Genomic DNA, 13,990 nt, shown 5'->3' with positions numbered 1-13,990 from the left:
TTACAAAAATGCCCCGGAAAAGAAAAAAAAAAAAAAAGAACCTCATAGCAGTAGCAGAGATGACATTGAGATGATACACAATACAGTAGATAATTCAACCATGGCCAGACTGGAAATAGGGGTGAGGTATGTATATTTTCATTTGTCTGTGTGTGTGGGTGTATATGTTTGTGTGTGCATGTGTGCAAGATAAGGTTTTCCCCTTCCTTCTCATCCAACCCTATGGAAACCCCTCCCCAAGTTCTATTCGGCCTGGGCATCGTAGTTGGCCCCGCCGGCCTTCTTGAGCTCATTGCGGAGGTAGTCTTCCTCCAGCTCCCGGGGATCGCTGATCATAAACTCCTTGGCAAAGTTCTGCATGGAAAAAGGAGAGCAAACAAACTATGAGTGAAGGAGGGACAGGACGAGAGATTGTTTGCATGAATGCACCGATTTGTTTACAGTGAAAATGAACATTGCGTGTCTGGGTGTGTCAAATTTTGTAAATCTGAGTCGGAAAAGTTTGCATACGGCACGAGTGATGGAATTAGGAAACGCAAAACCCACCTGCACAATGTCTTTTACCAGTGTCTTGTCGGTGCTAATCTTGGCTCTTTGCAGTCCGCTGACGTTCTCGCCGATCCAGGTGATGAGGGTGAACTTGGCACGCTTGCTCATGGCGTCGCCCGTCGTGATCCTCACAAAACCGAAGAGACGAGCGTCATCTGAGAGTAAAAGAGAAAGCAAGGAGGAACCTTAACAAGGAGGATGCATGTTCCATTTTCTTGAATATTGTTTTCTTTTAGGACTGTCGATTAAAAATGTTAAAAAAAATAATTAAATTTATCACATATCAAAATTTGTAGAGAAAAGCCTCTAAATTAAGATAAATCAGACTTTACACTGGCAGACTAGAATATCATTGAATTTACAAACAAAAAGTGCTTTTAGAACTCAATAATGTTTTTTTTTTTATTATTATTTCTTTTTTTCTTTTTTTATTTGTTTTGAGGTTTATGCCACTGAATACTACTACTACTACTACTACTACTACTACTACTACTACTACTACTACTACTACTACTACTACTACTACTACTACTACTACTAATAATAAAAAAAGATAATTGCAACTTTTTATCTCACAATTCAATTTACACTCAGACTATTCTTCTAGTTGATCCGATTCTGAGAAAAAAAAAAGAATTGCGAGATTAAAAGTCACAATTATCTTTTAAAATTGTTTCTTCCGTAGCGGAAACAAACCATAGATAAGGAACCTTTTTGCCACAAATTAAAATTCCGCAAGATTATTTCCCCAACTAAAAAGCACGGCAATAAAGAAAAATTCCAACAGAATGACATATATAAAAAACAAAAACAAAAAATTGTACATTTAAATAGATAATAAATAAAAGAAATGAACCTATAGTCCACTGAGATCCACTTTGCATCTGATTTTGTCAATCTTTCATTTATCTCTGTATGCCTTGGGTCCTATTTTTTAAACTCAACTTATTATATTTTTGTAATCGGACATTTTCTAGTGAAACAGTATTCAATGAGAAAAAAAGTGAAAAGTAAGGGGTGGAGCCATAGTGCTTGGAGGGGGTGGGGTTAAATAAGTAGGAGGGATTTGTGATGTCAAAAGAATAAGAAAGGCAGAGTAGATTATTAACATTTTGATAAAAGATTTTTTTTTCTATTTGGAATAAAATGCATCAACAAATTATGCACAATAAAACCAGGAATGTGAGTGAAAGTATATAGGATTGAGTTAGATTTCATGTTGACTTTAATATGAAAATCACATTAATGTGCTTCATTATTGTCTCTCTAGTTTAGCTAAACATTGTCTGTTGTTAAATAACAAGGAAGAGCTTGGATTCAAATGAACACTGTACCCATTGTAGCGAGTGTTTTGAATCTACACTATTGCATTGTTTTCTTTTCCAGAGAAAGAAGGCATGACATAAAATGTAATCTGAGAGCATCACGTGCGAGCGGCAGACAAGGCTGAGAAATTTAAGCTCAATGACATCATATGACATGAAAATCAAGGAACAGAGAAAGTGGGTGAGCAAAGGAGGTGATCTAGTTAACCGACTCTATTGATATAAGGGTGTAATATTTTATCTGTAACACTCCCAGTCTCTTGCAGCTTAACAGCCGGCCACTTCCTCCCAAATATGCTACAACTGCATTGCAGTGGCACTGGGACAAGATTCAAAGATAACATCAATTGCACCTAACTCTGGCGTGCTTCTGTTTAGACACTGACAGTATCAGAGATAGTATTATGCGGAAGATAGCTCTTACTAAACCAATCATTCACATATTAGTTATACACACCTTTGCACTTTGATCTTTTAGGATCTGTGAATATAGTTCTGCTGAAACTTCTGCATATCTCTAATAATTACAGCATTAAATGTACACACACATATATATATATATAAGTTTATCAAAATATTAGTTTATCAAAAGGGTTTTTCCCATTGTTTTAATTTTAGTTTTAGTATAACATAATACCATGCATATTTTTACTTTGCTTATTTAAAAAAGAAACCAAGCCAAGTTAACATTTGAGGCTTAATGCTAATAGAATTTTTTTTTTCAGGAAGAGTGTTTTCAGCTTGTTTATTTTCATATAATAGATGGCATGCAGTTACTTTAAATTATGTTCTGAATAGCTTTATACCATTGTTTGATGTAAATTGTGATAATCATAATTAATAAATCACAATTACAATATTCAAGGGAATAATCAACCATTTTGATTTTTGTCATCATGCATTATATATATATATATATATAAAACAAATAAATACACACACATATATATCTCAGACAGACAGACAGACCGATCTTAGTAGGACTTTCCTGGAAAACAAATGCCCAAGTGAATTCCCTTGGTACTACTTGAGACTGATAATATCTGGTTTTCTGTTGTTGATTAACTGGGCTTAAGGTTTAAGAAGCTAAGTCAGGGAACCATGGGTAATACTGTCAGTTGTATTTGGCACATTGGCTGTTAAAGTTTCAAGAGCAAAGTGGATGAATCTAAGTCACATTATAGAGACCTCTGCTGTATTTCAATAGAACTGAAACCTCCAACAAACCACATTTAGGAAGTGAGCAGAGCTTGTCATGAGTCAACATACCAACAGTCAACAGTGGGAAAGCATGGACTCTAATAAAAAAATAAAAAATAAAAGAGTTGCGCTGTCTTATTTTACGATTGCGTGAAAACACAACTATACATCAGCACTTTCAAAATGTGACAATGATTCCACGCACTTTTACTTCCTCGTGTGTATGCAGCACATTTCTGAAAAACTCACTTCCAGAAAGTCAGTATATTTGTGCTGACTACATGTGTACTCTGTACTTCCGGGTTGCCAGGCTGATGCTGATGCTTTAGATCATATGAAAAAAAAATATTATTTTATTAATGTGACCCGCTCTATAAATTTTAGTCACTCTGACCCAAAAACCCATTTTGAGTTTAACATGAAAAATGAAGCAGAACACAAATGTAAGCAATGATAATTCATACTCTTCACCCAGAGATTCTATATAACATAAAACCACATAATAAAGTTATGAGACCTCTTTATAAAGCAGCCCTTTTGCTGTTCTATTTTCATTTTGTTCCGTCTAATACAGCTTTTTAGAGGGGAATGCAATGCTCATATACATAGAAGATTCGGCAACTACTCAAGAACCTACAAAAATATATATTTATTGCTAGATAAAACAGTTTATGGGCAGCTACAGCACAAATCACTTTTCTGTTTAGATTTAAAATAAGTATTTCATAAGTAAACTTCATGATTAAAGTTGTCAAAAAGTATTCTCCAGCAATAAAAGAACTTATTGTAACATGATACAGCTCCATAAAGGAAGGCATCCTTGATCATCTGTCAAAGCGCAATAGCGGAAGCCAAGGTATTGCAACACTTGTACAAGTTTACATCTGCTAGTGGCAACACAATCTACTCATGGAGATTGAACAGAGCACCACGCCCAAATCTCTGTTCGTTTAGGATGACAGAAAGAGAGGCAAGAAATGACATCATTTTATTCTCTCACTGGAGCTAGACAGTTATTCACAGTTATAAAATATACTGCATACAGTATAGTATAGTATTTCACTGTAGTTCATTAGATCCTCAAAACAACATTAAATTAGCTATCAAGTTGAATCTAACGAGTTCTGTTGATTACCTGATTACTAATACAAATGTGCTTGTATTTAGTAAAAGCCTCTCATTAAACATCTCACCAGTTGCTTACCCTCTAGTCATGTCATCTAGAACAAGTATGAAACCATATTTGGTATGGTCTACCTTGGAAAATGAATTACTTCCTATCATGTGAGATGTAGAACTTAAAGTGACAGAGCACCACAAAACTAAACTTCTGTCATCATTTCCTTTTCTTTTTTTTTTTTCAAAACCTGTATGAGTTTTTTTTTATTATTCTGTGGAACTCAAAAGGGAAGGGTAGAGACTCAGTCACCATTCACTTTCATTCATTGCATCTTTTTTTTTTTATTATAAGTGAATGGTGACTGAGTCAGTTCCTAACAAGGAAGAAAGGAAGACATACAGGTTTGGAACAACATGTGGTAAAAATATAAATTATACTTTATTAAACTTTAATATTTGGGTGAACTATCCCTTTAACAAGTGATTTAGTAATTAATTGCAACTGCTTGCAAAAAAATAAAATAAAATAAATACATTAAAGTCCACCCAACATAAAGCAGGTAAATAGAAGAAAATTAACTCACCTGTACACTGGCTCTTGAATTCTTCGTAGTCGGACCCGTGACCAGCTGGTACAATAGTTGATCCGTCATACTTAAAAGATGCCCTGCAAACAGCAAAATTGACATTTTAACTGTTGCCAAAACGCTGGATGCGTCTCAAAATTTAACAAGCAGCCTACCTAGACATTTTTGGGGAAAATGCTGCAAATTAGATTTTGCCCCTGGGTTAAAAGACCCATCCCTACATGTTGCATCACAGACATTCGTGTCGTTGAATTAAAAAAACTGCGTTAAGAGGGAGCCTCTCATTTGAAAGATTCTAATTGTTGAAACAATGTAACGAGTTCCGCCACCACGCGCCAAACAGCATATCTGGATATGCAGCAAAAATCAAGGCTTCACTCACCAGCATATATCTGAGCTGTCGTCTCGCACCAGATTGTATGCGTCCCTGCAAGCCTCTTTGTCAATTCGCGTTGCCATTTCGACGATGCAGAGGGAGATAATGTAACTAAATGCAAAACAAAGCCGGGGGAATGAGAGAAAACGCAGATAAATCCCAAAGTGCGCAGAGGGGCTGCTGGTGCGGCAGGGAGGTCTCTTCTCTCAGTGGGATGGAGAGGCAACTAATTTCACGACTCGATTCATTTCCTATTGCCTCTTAATGGGCGTTAGTGATATTTGTCTGTCAGGTTGCTGTTCTAGTGAATCAGAGAGCTTTTCACCTCCTCCTAATGGCCAACCTGGGTATTGAGCTACATTAAATCCAACCAGTTCTGTTCTGTCATAACATTTGCTCTGAGTTACTCTGCCATCTTGTGGACCTGGGTCATCCTGTTGTTCTTTTCGGTTTGGGATTACAGCGAGAATTGCGATACATTATATATATATATATATATATATATATATATATATATATATATATATATATATATATATATATATATATATATATATATATATATATATATAGAAAATGAAGGAATATTTGAATATTTCTAGGACCACTATAATTATTTGAATGGTTACAGGAAGCACACCCCTTCCCTTGAAATTCTCATTCAGAGTAAAATAAATTAATTTAATAATTTCAAAATAACAACATATTATCATGTAGATAGATAGATAGATAGATAGATAGATAGATAGATAGATAGATAGATAGATAGATAGATAGATAGATAGATAGATAGATAGTTAGATAGATAGATAGATAGATAGATAGATAGATAGATAGATAGATAGATAGATAGATAGATAGATAGATAGATAGATAGATAGATAGGCCTAATTGAATAGATAGCTAGATATAATTGAGGCTATTGCTGCCTTCACGTGTTCTCGGAATTACGAGTTTCCTAGGTAAAAATTGCACACGAACGCCCTCCCATTTCGAAACTTGAATGGGATGAGCTCGTAATCACAACTTCAGAAGTGGGAATTATCAAATTTCCGATAGCACGTGAAGACAGCATTAAAAGGCTTCTTTGTGTTTACCTTTGAATTTTTGACAGTTGAAGTTTGTTTTGGCTCATTCGAGCATTTCATCAAGTCTATGGGATTTTTGGGAGTTTTGATCGTCGGTTTAAGGAAAACCGTAAGTCGGACCAGTCAGAAAAGATAGCTATCTTTGCCGAGTTTGTTGGTCATAGCTTGTCGAGTTAGTTATAGAAATCTGGTCCTAGAAAAATGATCGTAATAATCGTAGTAGATCAGTATGTTGGTTTTGCCACACCATATTGTAACCACATTTCAATATGCTCCTACTATTTTTGGTAACGTTTAATATAGAGGAGGTGATCAGTGAGCCAAGAAGCCCCTTTCATGTACCGTATTATTATTATTATACTTAGTACAGTCTGCATTTTTTTCAGGGTGAACTTGAGCACAAAAAGTGACTTTTATTTTGAAGTAAAGGTCAACACGGAAGTGAGAACTCAGCTTCACTGTGCCACGGCCAAAATAACTTGTTTATAGTCACGTACGGGCTTTTCACTAGTACTTAATACGGACAAGCAATGGGAAAATGGTAAAATAATATCCGTATTTTACTATACGGTTGTTGTCATAGCTGTATCGTTCAAATATGTCCAATTAAATTGAATATCAGTGAAATGTAGTCTCGAGTTATTGTCTAAATGCCCCTTTCCTTTTGCATTCAGCCTTTGTCTTTCTAAAATGCATGTTCCTGTTTTGAACGTTATTTAATTGTATATTATATATGGTTACTTTTAATTACTCCCGATAATTAATATTGATTACGATATTTTTGCAGATAGTCTTATGGCAGGTGACACAATGGACATTGGGAAGCAATCTCGTCTTTCACGTCCTCACAGAATAAGTGAATCTTCAAAGGTATGCATTACATTGTTGTTATTGTTAACTAAAACTTTTAAAAATAATTTTCGATAACTGAAATAAATCTGCAATAAAATATAAATCATATGAAAAACTAAATCTAAACAGAAACATTAAAAAAATTATGACAAAATTTCTAAAACAAACTAAGATTAAAACTGAAAATATAAAAATAAAAGCTAATTAAAAATATTAATAAATTCTATATTAGTATAGAAGTAGTTGTAAAATAACACTGATGTATAACCCTGTCAAATTCTTTTAATAAATACGTTTTTCAATAATAAATAAAATTCATAATGTGATATAAACATTGATACTCTTGAATAATTGCATTTTTAATAAAAGCAATATTTTTATTTTATAGTAAGTTAAAGGCACACTCACGCTACTAATTAAAAAAAGTTTCCACATCATTAAATTAACATAACTTAAAAAAAATATATAAAAATAAAAAATCAGATCGTCTACACTCACATGAGATGAAGACTCCAGTTATATCAGTCTGCTAGAAATCTTTTTTTTTCTTCATGGAGTGGGCCTTCTTATGAGTGGCACCATGTTGACATCACATGACTAGCTAACAAACTTTATGCACTCAGGTATAAAGTCTTAAACCACTGGGATAATAAGAATTGGGATGATAAGAAAAACTGCATATTTAATATTTATTGTAAAACTTTAAAAAAAAAAGTCTGTTTCGAGTGTCTTGAAACTATCATCCACTAACTAACTCTCATGTACAACAGGTGTATCGATGGGCAGACCAGGCCACCTACCTCCTTCAAGGTTTAAATGAGCAAAGACAGCATGGCCAGCTGTGTGATGTCGTTCTGGTGGCCGATGACCAGCGGATCCCTGCACATCGGGCTTTGCTTGCCGTGTCCAGTCCCTACTTCCAGGCGATGTTTACCTTGGGCATGCGAGAGGAACATGAGGCAGAGGTAGAGCTGGTGGGAGCCTCATACGTTGGTGTTAAAGCAGTTGTGGACTTCCTGTACAGCGGAGAGTTACCACTCGATGGTGGAAACATCGACTATGTCCTGGAAACTGCGCACTTGCTGCAGGTGTGGCGAGCTGTAGATTTCTGTTGCCAATATCTGGAGAAAGAAGTACGTGAGGACAACTACTTGTACCTTCAGGAGCTTGCCTTCCTTTATAGCCTAGACCGGCTGGATGCCTTCATAGACCACTTTATTCTGGAGCATTTCACCACGCTTTCCATCACATCCGAGTTCCTCCAAGATGTGCGGCTGCCCAAGCTTTGTGCTTACCTCGCCGATGAGCAGGTGCAGCACGAGAATGAGCAAGCTCTTCTGCAGGTCGCCTTGCAGTGGTTGAGTCAAAGACCCGAACGCCTTGCGTTCGCCCAGCAGCTTCTCTCCAACATTCGTTTCGCTCTCATCCCGCCGGATGACCTCATAGGGCGCATATTGCCGACCATACGTTCCCTGCTGCCTCCGGACGCAGGCTGTGAGGCGTTAGTGGAGGAAGCAGTGGGCTACCACACGAGACTGAGCGCACAACCTATACTCCAGACAACACGTACAGGCCTTCGAGGAGGTGTGGAGCGTCTGCTGTTAGTGGGAGGGGAGGTGTCTGAACGTGGAGAGGAGTTGAGCGCTGAGGTGTGCTGGCTGGATGAAGAAGCAGGAAAATGGGTTGTCGAGACACAGCTGCCAGCTCAGAGGAGTCACCACTGTGTTGCAGTTTTGGGAGGATTTATCTTCACTGCAGGTGGGAGCTCCTCGCGGGACAATGGGGGAGATTCTGCAAGCAACTTATTGTATCGATATGACCCCCGAAGCAACTTGTGGGTTAAGGTAACGTGCTTCACACCTGACAGTGTAAAAAGCCAGCTACGTTTAAGTTTCAACAGAAGCGCTTCAGACTAAAGCCGCGCACACACTTAACAATTGTAAGGCCGATTATGAATGTAAATTGATAATTATGACTGATCGCGCTCAAACGCGTCCAGTCAGAGCCAGTTGCGTTCAGTCTGCGATTACAGTCGGTGTTCAGATTCCATGTGTGAGTATATAAATTGGCTCCCGTCGAAGGAAACAATCGGTATGTGTGTTCAGTTCAGTCTTCGAATGTTTTAGCTAATCGTTAGGTGTGTCCCCGGCTTAAATGATTGCATCTGATCACTTTTTATTTTATTTTATTTATGTATTTGTTTATTTTTATTACTACATTTATTACTTTTTGTTTAGTACTACATCCAAACCCAAGAGCAATGCTTTACTGTCAAATGTGCACATATATGGGATAAAATGAAACATGATTTGTAATGTTGCAATACATTTGCTGAAATGCTGAGGAGAACTCTTTGTGTGTGTCTGTGTGTAAGTGCATTTGTTTAAGGGTGTGGGGTGGTTAAGTGCTTGTGAAAGAGGTGTGTCTTCAGCTGCTTCTTGAAAAATTTGATGGTTGCAGTGGTTCGGGTGGAAGTTGGCAGCTCACCAGAGAGGAAGAGAGAGGGTGAAAGTTTTAAAGAGTTATTTTGCCTCATTGTAAAGGATCAAGAAGCTTTGCTCATTCAGTTTCCTTAGCTGGTGGGAGAGAGTATAAACTTGTAAGAGAAAACTGAGGTAGGGATGTGCTGTTCCAGTGGTAGTTCTGAAAGCCTGTGTTAAAGCCTTACATTTGATTCTGGCTGCAACAGAGCCAGTGGAATGAGATGAGGAGTGGTGTGATATGGGTTCTCTTATGCAGCAGCTGGATTTATGACTTATGATGCTTTTCCACTGCATGCTATGGCTTGCTTAAATAGTACCACCTCGGTTGAGGTTCCAAGCGTGCCGTACCGATACCAAAATGTGATGTATAAACACTGCAGATCACTGATTGGTCAGAGAAAATCGTCACTACCAGTGTCATTGGATTTGAAACGCAAGACACCAAGCCCGCTAGATTTAAATAGTCAGTAACAGCCACCAAAGTATCATGTGCTCGCAAGAATTGTTAAATGACTTCTTTTAAAGGTGCCCTAGAACCTTTTTTCACAAGTGTAATATAAGTCTAAGATGTCCCCTGAATGCGTCTATGAAGTTTCAGCTCAAAATACCCCATAGATTTTTAATTATTCAATTTTTTAACTGCCTATTTTGGGGCATCATTAAAAATGTGCCGATTCTGTGCATGTCCCCTTTAAATGCTCCCTCCCCCAAGCTCGCAACTCTATAATACATTGCATAAACAAAGTTCACACAGCTAATATAACCCTCAAAATGGATCTTTACAAAGTGTTCATGATGCAGCATATCAGATCATGTAAGTATGGTATTTATTTGGATGTTTTACATTTGATTCTGAATGAGTTTGATAGTATGTTGCGGCTAACGGGGCTAAAGCTAACATTACACATATTTAACAGTACATTAGCAACATGCTAACAAAACATTTAGAAAGACAATTTACAAATATCACTAAAAATATCATGGATCATGTCAGTTATTATCGCTCCATCTGACATTTTTCGCCAATGTCCTTGCTTGCTTACCTGCATAAAGTCTATTGATTTGACTGTGCTGCTCCAGACGTTAATACTGGCTTGTCTAATGCCTTGAGGCTGGCATATGTAAAATTTGGGGGTGTAAATATTAATGATCCCGACTGTTGCGTCACAGTTAGTGTTATGTTGCGATTCGCCTGTTCTTCAGAGGTCTTTTGCACAAATCAAATTTACATGAGAAGGAGAAAACAATGGTGTTTGAGACTCACTGTATGTCATTTCCATGTACAGAACTCGAATTATTTAACTATGCCAAGGTAAATTCAATTTTCAATTCTAGGGCACCTTAAAAGAACTGTTGCACCCAACTTGAAAAAGAAATGGATGTATCGTGGTCGGTAGACAAATCCATGGCAGTAGTGTCGCCGCAACTATAACGAGTCTATAATCCTACCCATTTTGAAGCAGTACAAAACTGCAGTGGAAAAGCAAACCAAAGGTAAAGCGAGCCGAGCTGTGCCGTGCCAAGTTATGTCACACAGTGGAAAAGCGCCATTAGTTGCACTGACTGGAGTCTAGTCATTGAGAGGACAAGAGCTTGGACAAGAAGTTGTGTAGCATACTCTGACAGGAAGGGTCTGATTTTGTGAAGAGCAAACCTCCGTCATTTCAACCATCAGGTTGAAATGACAGATACAGCTGTATTGCATTGGTAGAAGAATCCATGTGACTCAGATACCCCTCCTCTCCATGAAAACTTTGAAAGACCGGCCTTTGAGACAAGACTGAAGTATAGCACCTGTGATGCCCAAGTCAGAAAGGGTGGATAGGAGGATCGGGTGGCTTACAATGTCAAAGGCAGCTGGAATTGAAAGGCATTCAGGTCTAGTATAATAAGGACAGATCTCCTCTTAGCAGCTCTGAGCTTGGTTTGATGGTCACAGAGAACATCTGTGATCCAGGGGCTGGAGGGTGTCACATGTGGCTTAGAGATGAGAGGACAGATTTAATCCAGATGTTATCATGTTAAAGTGGAACATAGAGTGTCTGTTGTTTCATTGACGTCCAGAGAAGAGAAGTAGTTAGTGGAAGGGAGGGATGCAGAGACCAGTGAGGAAAAGTGTGTAGGAGCAAGAACGGAGGTTACAGCGAAAGGTGACCAGAGGTTGGACGAAGGGTGTGGGAGAAAGTGATGTTGGTGGAGGAGAGTAAAGTCACATTACTTTATAAAGTTATTACTGGACCTTTAATTTTATAGACATAATAATATTGATGAAGATATAAAATTGAGTGTTAATAAAAAATATATATAATTATAATAATTAGCAAGCAAATTCCCAAGCATGTGACAAGTAGAGAATTGTGCTGGAATTTGAATGTTAATCCAAGTGATCTGCTGATCTGCAGGGTGCCCCTATGAACCAGCGGCGTGTGGATTTCTTTCTGGGAACCATGGGAGACTGTCTTATAGCCGTTGGGGGACGCAATGATAGCGGTGCTTTATCTTCTGTTGAAGTGTACCATCCTGCTGAGGACTACTGGGCCTATGTTGCAGGATTGCCCAGGTTGGTTATTTGTTTTTGATAATTTTTTTCATAAGGTGACACCTGTTTATGTGGATATGTACTGTATTTTGATTTCACTTTGTGCACTACTGTTCAAAAGTTTAGGGTCAGCAAGGTTATATAAGGAAATTAATAATTTATTTGACTTTTCTATTCAACAAAGAATTTTGATAAAAATTTAACAACTATTAATCAGCACAACTATTTTCATCTTTGATAATAATGCATGTTTTTTTGAGCACCAGATCAGCATATTAGAGTGATTTCTGATGGATCATGTGACACTGAAGACTGGAGTAATGATGCTGAAAATTCAGCTTTGCCATCACAGGAATAAATTACTTTTTAAAGTATATTAAAATAGAAAACTGCTATTTTAAATTGGAATAATATTTCATAATTTTACAGTTTTTGCTGTATTTTTTTTATCAAATAAATGCAGACTTGGTAAGACAGTTCTTTCAAAAACATTAAATCATGCCGACACCAAATGTTTGAATGTTAGTGTACTTCTGTCACAAATTATTAGCATTACACTCACATTCATGTCATTTAATCACATAGGTCTTTCTTTCCACTGTGGAACATAAAGATAATTTACTGGTGCTGACAAAGTACAAAACAAAAATATTCACAAAAAAAAAAAAAAACACCTTAAAAGTTGCTAAAATCTCATCCTTTCTCACGTTCAATTAAAAGTGTTGAATATTATTATTAAAACATATCTTACAAACAACGCTAAAACTTTTTTTAAAATCTCTTTTCATAGATTCACATATGGTCATGCAGGGACTATTCACAATGGCATTGTCTATATCTCTGGGGGTCATGATTACCAGATCGGCCCGTACAGACGTGACATGCTAAGTTATGACCCTAAAACTGCAGACACATGGACAGAACGACAGGCCATGATCTTGGCACGAGGCTGGCACTCTATGGCATCTCTGGAGGACAGAATCTATGTCATTGGGGGCAGTGATGACCATGAGGACAGCATGGAGCGTTTCGACGTGTTGGGAGTGGAGGCCTTTGACCCGCAGACCGATCAATGGACCAAGGTAGCCCCTCTCAGGTACCCTAACAGTGAGGCAGGGGTGGCAGTCTTGGATGGAAAGATCTACGTGCTGGGAGGGTACACCTGGGAGGCCATGGACTTTTCTCAGGGCACTCAAGTGTTTGTTCCAGACAAGGGCCAGTGGGTTTTGGGTCCAAATCTACCGAAGCACATTGCTGGAGCTTCGGCGTGTGTGTGCCTTGTCAGACCCCAGCAAACCAACAGTATAGAGGGTCATACCTCAGAGAGAGACAAACAGAATTCCAGCCAAGAGCAACACAGGTGATTGTCTGGGGCAGCTTATTGGATTCAAAAAGTGATCTGAAGAACACTTTTATGAGAGAATTGACTTTCTGAATGTAGGTTGTCAGAAGCCTGATGCCATTGGCTGCTTCTCAGATCCTTTTAAAAAGAGGTCAGCAGGAGATACTGTGATATGTTAGACTATGAATTGAAGTTGAAAAGCACAAACTAATATTGTAGTTTTTGTTACAAACTTTTTTTGGAGTTCTCAATTCTTTTGAGTTACAATTAAAACAACCTGAAGTGACCATTTTACATGCCTGTTTCGTCTGTCTTTTTCCTTATCATTCAAATGTTTGGGGTCAGTAAGATAAAAAAAAAAAAATATATATATATATACTTTTATTCAGCAAGGAAACAAAGTGACTAAAAAGACATTTATAATGTTACAAAAGATATGTTTCAAATAAATGCTGTTCTTTTGAAATTTCTACTCATCAAAGAATCTTGAAAAAATGTATCTTGATTTCTGCAAAAAGTATTAAGCAGCA

The 13,990-nt window shown here is 37.5% G+C and overlaps 2 protein-coding genes across 4 annotated transcripts; one reads left to right on the top strand and one right to left on the bottom strand.

Moving 5' to 3' along the window:
* On the bottom strand, positions 1 to 5,417 carry cotl1 (coactosin-like F-actin binding protein 1). The gene is made up of 4 exons (XM_067390146.1): positions 5,163 to 5,417; positions 4,778 to 4,860; positions 547 to 704; positions 1 to 354 (listed from the first exon to the last, which is right to left on the bottom strand). Exons 1-4 carry the CDS (start codon positions 5,237 to 5,239, stop codon positions 244 to 246), a joined length of 429 nt encoding a protein of 142 aa, XP_067246247.1. The 5' UTR covers positions 5,240 to 5,417; the 3' UTR covers positions 1 to 243.
* A 782-nt stretch (positions 5,418 to 6,199) lies between these two features.
* Positions 6,200 to 13,487, top strand: klhl36 (kelch-like family member 36). Of its 3 annotated transcripts, none has more exons than XM_067390143.1 (5): positions 6,200 to 6,353; positions 7,036 to 7,114; positions 7,867 to 8,940; positions 11,982 to 12,139; positions 12,909 to 13,487. In XM_067390143.1, the coding sequence occupies exons 2-5, from the start codon at positions 7,040 to 7,042 to the stop codon at positions 13,480 to 13,482; spliced, it is 1,881 nt and encodes a 626-aa protein (XP_067246244.1). In that variant the 5' UTR covers positions 6,200 to 6,353; positions 7,036 to 7,039; the 3' UTR covers positions 13,483 to 13,487. The 3 variants fall into 3 exon arrangements, with proteins under 3 accessions (XP_067246244.1, XP_067246243.1, XP_067246242.1); XM_067390142.1 differs by having other exon boundaries at positions 7,032 to 7,114; XM_067390141.1 differs by lacking the exon at positions 6,200 to 6,353 and adding an exon at positions 6,680 to 6,785 and having other exon boundaries at positions 7,032 to 7,114.
* Positions 13,488 to 13,990: the final 503 nt, after the last annotated feature.

The sequence above is a fragment of the Chanodichthys erythropterus genome, chromosome 7 (assembly GCF_024489055.1).
Source record: "Chanodichthys erythropterus isolate Z2021 chromosome 7, ASM2448905v1, whole genome shotgun sequence".
NCBI lineage: Eukaryota > Metazoa > Chordata > Actinopteri > Cypriniformes > Xenocyprididae > Chanodichthys > Chanodichthys erythropterus.
This window is presented reverse-complemented; position numbering and strand designations above follow the sequence as displayed.

Bases quoted from the DNA above. Each gene is read 5' to 3' on its own strand.
- cotl1 (XM_067390146.1), bottom strand. From the start codon at position 5,239: ATGGCAACGCGAATTGACAAAGAGGCTTGCAGGGACGCATACAATCTG. The intron at 705-4,777 runs GTGAGTTAATTT...TTTTACTCTCAG, and splicing joins ATTCAAGAGCCAGTGTACAG to ATGACGCTCGTCTCTTCGGT. The intron at 355-546 runs GTGGGTTTTGCG...TTTTCCATGCAG, and splicing joins TGGTAAAAGACATTGTGCAG to AACTTTGCCAAGGAGTTTAT.
- klhl36 (XM_067390143.1), top strand. From the start codon at position 7,040: ATGGCAGGTGACACAATGGACATTGGGAAGCAATCTCGTCTTTCACGT. The intron at 8,941-11,981 runs GTAACGTGCTTC...GCTGATCTGCAG, and splicing joins GAAGCAACTTGTGGGTTAAG to GGTGCCCCTATGAACCAGCG. The intron at 12,140-12,908 runs GTTGGTTATTTG...CTCTTTTCATAG, and splicing joins TATGTTGCAGGATTGCCCAG to ATTCACATATGGTCATGCAG.